Source organism: Rhagoletis zephyria, unplaced genomic scaffold, assembly GCF_001687245.7.
Source record: "Rhagoletis zephyria isolate East Lansing unplaced genomic scaffold, Rhagoletis_zephyria_1.1 Rzeph_scaffold_21848, whole genome shotgun sequence".
Classification (NCBI taxonomy): Eukaryota; Metazoa; Arthropoda; class Insecta; order Diptera; family Tephritidae; genus Rhagoletis; species Rhagoletis zephyria.
The window spans coordinates 3,103-7,567 of record NW_016178906.1 but is presented as its reverse complement, the minus strand read 5'-3'; the positions used below and the strand labels follow the sequence as shown (position 1 = coordinate 7,567).

Here is a 4,465-nt window from a genome sequence, read left to right as displayed (position 1 = left end):
TTGGACATTAAACCAACCACACGAATGCGTACAGTGCGTACAGAAGAGAATATTGCGTCTGTTTCTGAGAGTGTTGCTGAAGACCGTGAAATGTCGATTCGTCGCCGTTCGCAGCAATTGGGTTTGCGAAACACATTTTCGAAAAAGTTAAAATATGAAATTTATTTTCTTGATGAAAAATAAAACTTAAAACTTTATTATTTATTTGATAGTAACCGTTAAAGGGCTGTCTTCAGTTCTCAAGAAAAACGCAAAATTCATATAAAATGATGCACAAGAAATAAAAAATACATTTTCTTCTATCAAAAATTTTTAAATCAGTATGCCGCTCTCAAGGAATAAATTCTTTTACATTTATTTCTTCAAGAAAATTTACAGAAGCAGAAAAGTACTTTTTCAAGCAACAGAAATTATGAAAAATATATTTTGTGATTTTTCTTGAGAACTGCGGGCAGCCATTTAAGTTAAAAACGTTCTATTGCAACGTATAAATAAGATATTTTTGCCTTTGTTATATGAATGATGCGAAATGTGCAATGAATATCGAAGATATTTTTTTGGAAAACCGTTGTTACTACGATAGTAAAAAGTCTTTCGTAATACAAAAGTCTTATTGAAAAAGCTCTCTCATTCACCACTCGCCGTGGAAATCTATTTTGAAAGAAAGCACTTATAATTCTTCTACGTGTTTTAGTTTCATTTCCTTTTAATTTTTAGATCTTATTGTTTAAACAAGACAAATATTTTTAATTTTTTTTTTAATTTAATTTGCTTTTTTGTTGTTATTATCACTTTCTTTTAACTTTTAGATTTTATTTTTTTAAAAGAAAAAGTAGGTTTTTTAAAATTTCAAGTTTAGGATCTAATTTCATTATTTTTTCTTTTTCAATTTAGTGTTCTCTTAATTCTTAGATTGGTTTAAAAAAGAATTTTTTTTACTATTTTTTGTTTAACTTTAAATATTATTCTTTTTGATTTAATTTTTTTTCCAATTTACGTTTACTTAATTCTATTGCTTTAAAAAAAAAAACAATTTAATTTCATATCGACACCTGAGTGAAAGATCGACCTATCTCGGAAGCCAGTTCGAAAACGCCCTATCTCAAAAAACTTTTCAGAATTCGATTGAAGAATTTTTTGGGCTTCATGTGCAACAATGGGTGGAAACACTATTATGCCACCTCGGGGAAAGGCGGCGGATTGCTCCTTTGCTGCGATGCTAATGTTCAGAATATAATCTGGGTAATTGAGCTTACGCTATCTTAAATTTTTCGGAATTTCCGGTACATCAAATTTCATCTCGAAGGCAAATAATATTGGGGGACCCAACGTCGATTAAATGGTTCAGGCAAAATATCAACAGTAATAGTTGGTGCTTAAAACCCAAGAAGGTGGTTAGACTAAGAGAAGAAAGTATACAAAGACAAACGACTATTTAGCGTCAGCTTTAATAACAGGTACCATCAAAACAACAGCCCTCAAAGTGCTATCCGCACTATTGACTTTCCTACCGATTGCCAATTACGCTAAACAGTTACGGCAACAGTGTAACTACAACTGAAATCCCTAACTCAAGAAACTACTACTGTCTCCCAACCCGAAACCCTAACGCAAAATTCCTAAGCCGGAATGTCTGTCGATAAGATCGCTGATATATTTGCATATCGTCTGCTTTCCAGGACATTCCCACATTGAAGGTAATTACAGTTGGCCCTCATGCAGCCTGGCTAGATGTTCGCTTAAACGATTTCTATATAAACTGTAGAGATATGGAACAGGAGCAATCCCCCGGTCCGGCTCTTGCTGAAGTAAGGCTCAAATACCTGGACACAAGTACTTCTTCAAAGCACTTGATAATCTCAGGTACATGAATGTTAGAGACCTGAAGAATTTCGTTCTTAGCACGATCTGGTTTTAAGAGATTAGGGGTAAACACGAACTCCAAAGCGGTAACACAAAGAGCCTAGAGCCTAAGTGTTTCCTTCGGCCGACCTTCTCTCTCTGAGCTCCAATATACTTTTTGTGGGCAATGCTCAGGAACGGCATCAATATTGTTTTTTTGCCCACTGTAAAATGTTCGAATGAATTAGCATTTCTGTAGAGCACGTTAGCAGCGCTTCAAAGGCTGCTGTTGGCTACAGCAGGAATGCGCTATTAAACTGATCGCTGATCGAGGACTCGAACATTACCACTTTATATAGAGAAGATTGATGCAACACTGGGCATTAAAGCTATGCGAAACCAGTTGGATAGCTGGCTGGCAGTGAAAATATACATATGTACAGAACTGACTGAAAGTATTCCAGAACACAGTAGTATTAATTGATTGGTGAAAAAATTTTGAAATGTTTGGAATTGTAAAAGATATTAAGTTTAATAGTGTTACAAGTAAAATAACCAACTAGGTATGGCCTGCATTTTGTGGAGTAGAAGCGTTGAAAATTTTGCAGCAAATTATTGACAGTGAAAATGAAAACAAGTTTCGGCAGTTTCTTTCCTCATTGCCACGCTGCTATGCGCCCCGCTGTATCCTTGCCAAGGTTTTTTCTTTTTATTAATTTTGTGTTTGTTTTCTCTTAATTTTATTTGCAGCTAAAATTGGAAAAATTTTCATTATTTCGTATAATTGGCGTAGACAATTCCTTTTATAATATCCATGAAAAAAAACTTAAAAATAAAATTGCAAACAAATTTACGCAAGCAGTGTGCAAAGTAGTGAAGTATAAAAAAAAATTTTAAATAAAACGAGTGATGAAACGAAATGCCAAAACAAGTTGAGAGAATTGAAGAATTTCAATACGGCTGCGCGACAGCGAAGACGAAACGTGCGCGTAACAGAGACGAAACGAGTGCGAACGCGAACTGAACGAAACGGAGCGGCGCGTGTGTACGAGTGAAAGAGTTGCTAGGCTAGCAGCAGTGGAGGGAGAAGAAAAAGAGGTAGAATTGCAGTTGAGCAGCAACACCGCGGCAAAGTTTTGTCTTCCAGCGAAGGCCTGCACGAGTATGCGTGCGTGCGTGTGTGTGTTTGCGGGTGCTGTGGCAAAAAGTGCAACGACAGTCATCGCAGCGACAACAACTGCATAGCAAGCAAGTAAAGCAAACAATAACAATTGACTAGATCGATGCAAAGGAATGCACAATAAAAGCAAAGCAACAAAAAATAATGAGAAATTAAAAAAAGGCAACTGAAAAGACAGGAATTTTTTCACGCGATAAGTAAAAAACAAAAAAAAAAGAAACGCAAATGTGTATGAAAGCGGCATAAAATGTAGCTGAAAGTGTGTTTGTGATTTGATGAAACAAAGCAAAATTTCATCACTCAAGTGCCACCAAACGTTAAAAATCAGCGAAAATTCTTATTTTGAGTTTTTTATTTTCTTTTTGGTAAAAAATAATTCTGCAATATTATTTATGTGTTATGTAGCAAATGTGTACTAACAATTTTCAGTTTCGAAAATTAAGTTTTTTTTTTTTAATTTTTGCCGCCACACGAAAGTGTAAATAAGCTACGTTGTTGTTTTTCTTTATTTTGTTGCCAAACAAAAAAAGTTAAAAAAGAAAATCAAAAAAATTCATAAAAAAAATGAAATAATTAACCGCCTTTTTCATTTACCAATTAATTCACCTCGATTTCAATCAAATAAATCACATTCTTTCAATTTCAATCCCTTTTGAAATTATGAAGAATAACCAAACGAAAACCTCTAATAACAACAATAACACCAATAACAACAACAGGAACAGCAAAAATTTAAATTACCTAAATAACATCAATAAAAAATTCACCAATAACAGCAATAAAGTCAGCAAAGCCACACAATCGACGGCCAGCAACAATAACGCTCATAACAACACCAACAACAGCACTAATCACAACAATAACAACGCTAAGCATAACAAGAAGAATAATAATAAACGCACTTTGCGTTTGGGTCGCAGCAATAAAATGGGCGGCCGCAAGGATGTGCGTCGCGGCCTCGAGCCACTCGAATTCGAGGAATGCATCGTCGATAGTCCAGAGTTTCGTGACAATTTGAATCGGCACGAAAAGGAATTGGATCACACTAGTCATCAGATCAAGCGTATCATCAAGGAGGTGAAAGATTTGATGAGCGCGGCTAAAGGTGAGTCGAATAGGTGGAAACTTATTTTATGTCCTTTAGAAAACATGTGTTTACCACAGAGAAAAAAAAAAACAGGAGGAACTGTTGTCATTTAATACATTTTTTCATCTAAATAAATACTTCTTAATTTACAAATATTCAATAAAATTTGTAGACAAACAATTTTTTTGGTTTTCGTCATGTCGCACGTTTAATAATATAGAGATGTAACTCAAAATTTACGTTTTTAGAGATTTCCTCATACAATTAATAAGCTTGATAAGTAAAACATGTTCAGCTTAACAGATGGCTAAACTTCCCAAAGATGGCGAAGGTATGGGTCTTTTCAACTGTATTTT

At 34.6% G+C, this 4,465-nt stretch overlaps 1 protein-coding gene across 1 annotated transcript; it reads left to right on the top strand.

Moving 5' to 3' along the window:
- Nucleotides 1–2,165: 2,165 nt before the first annotated feature.
- LOC108381238 (ras-related protein RabX-like) lies at nucleotides 2,166–4,140 on the top strand (the record flags this gene model as incomplete). The annotated part of the gene is made up of 2 exons (XM_017637654.1): nucleotides 2,166–2,405; nucleotides 2,593–4,140. A coding segment is annotated over exon 2 (458 nt), but the record flags the coding sequence as incomplete, so codon positions are not given.
- Between the last annotated feature and the right edge of the window lie 325 nt (nucleotides 4,141–4,465).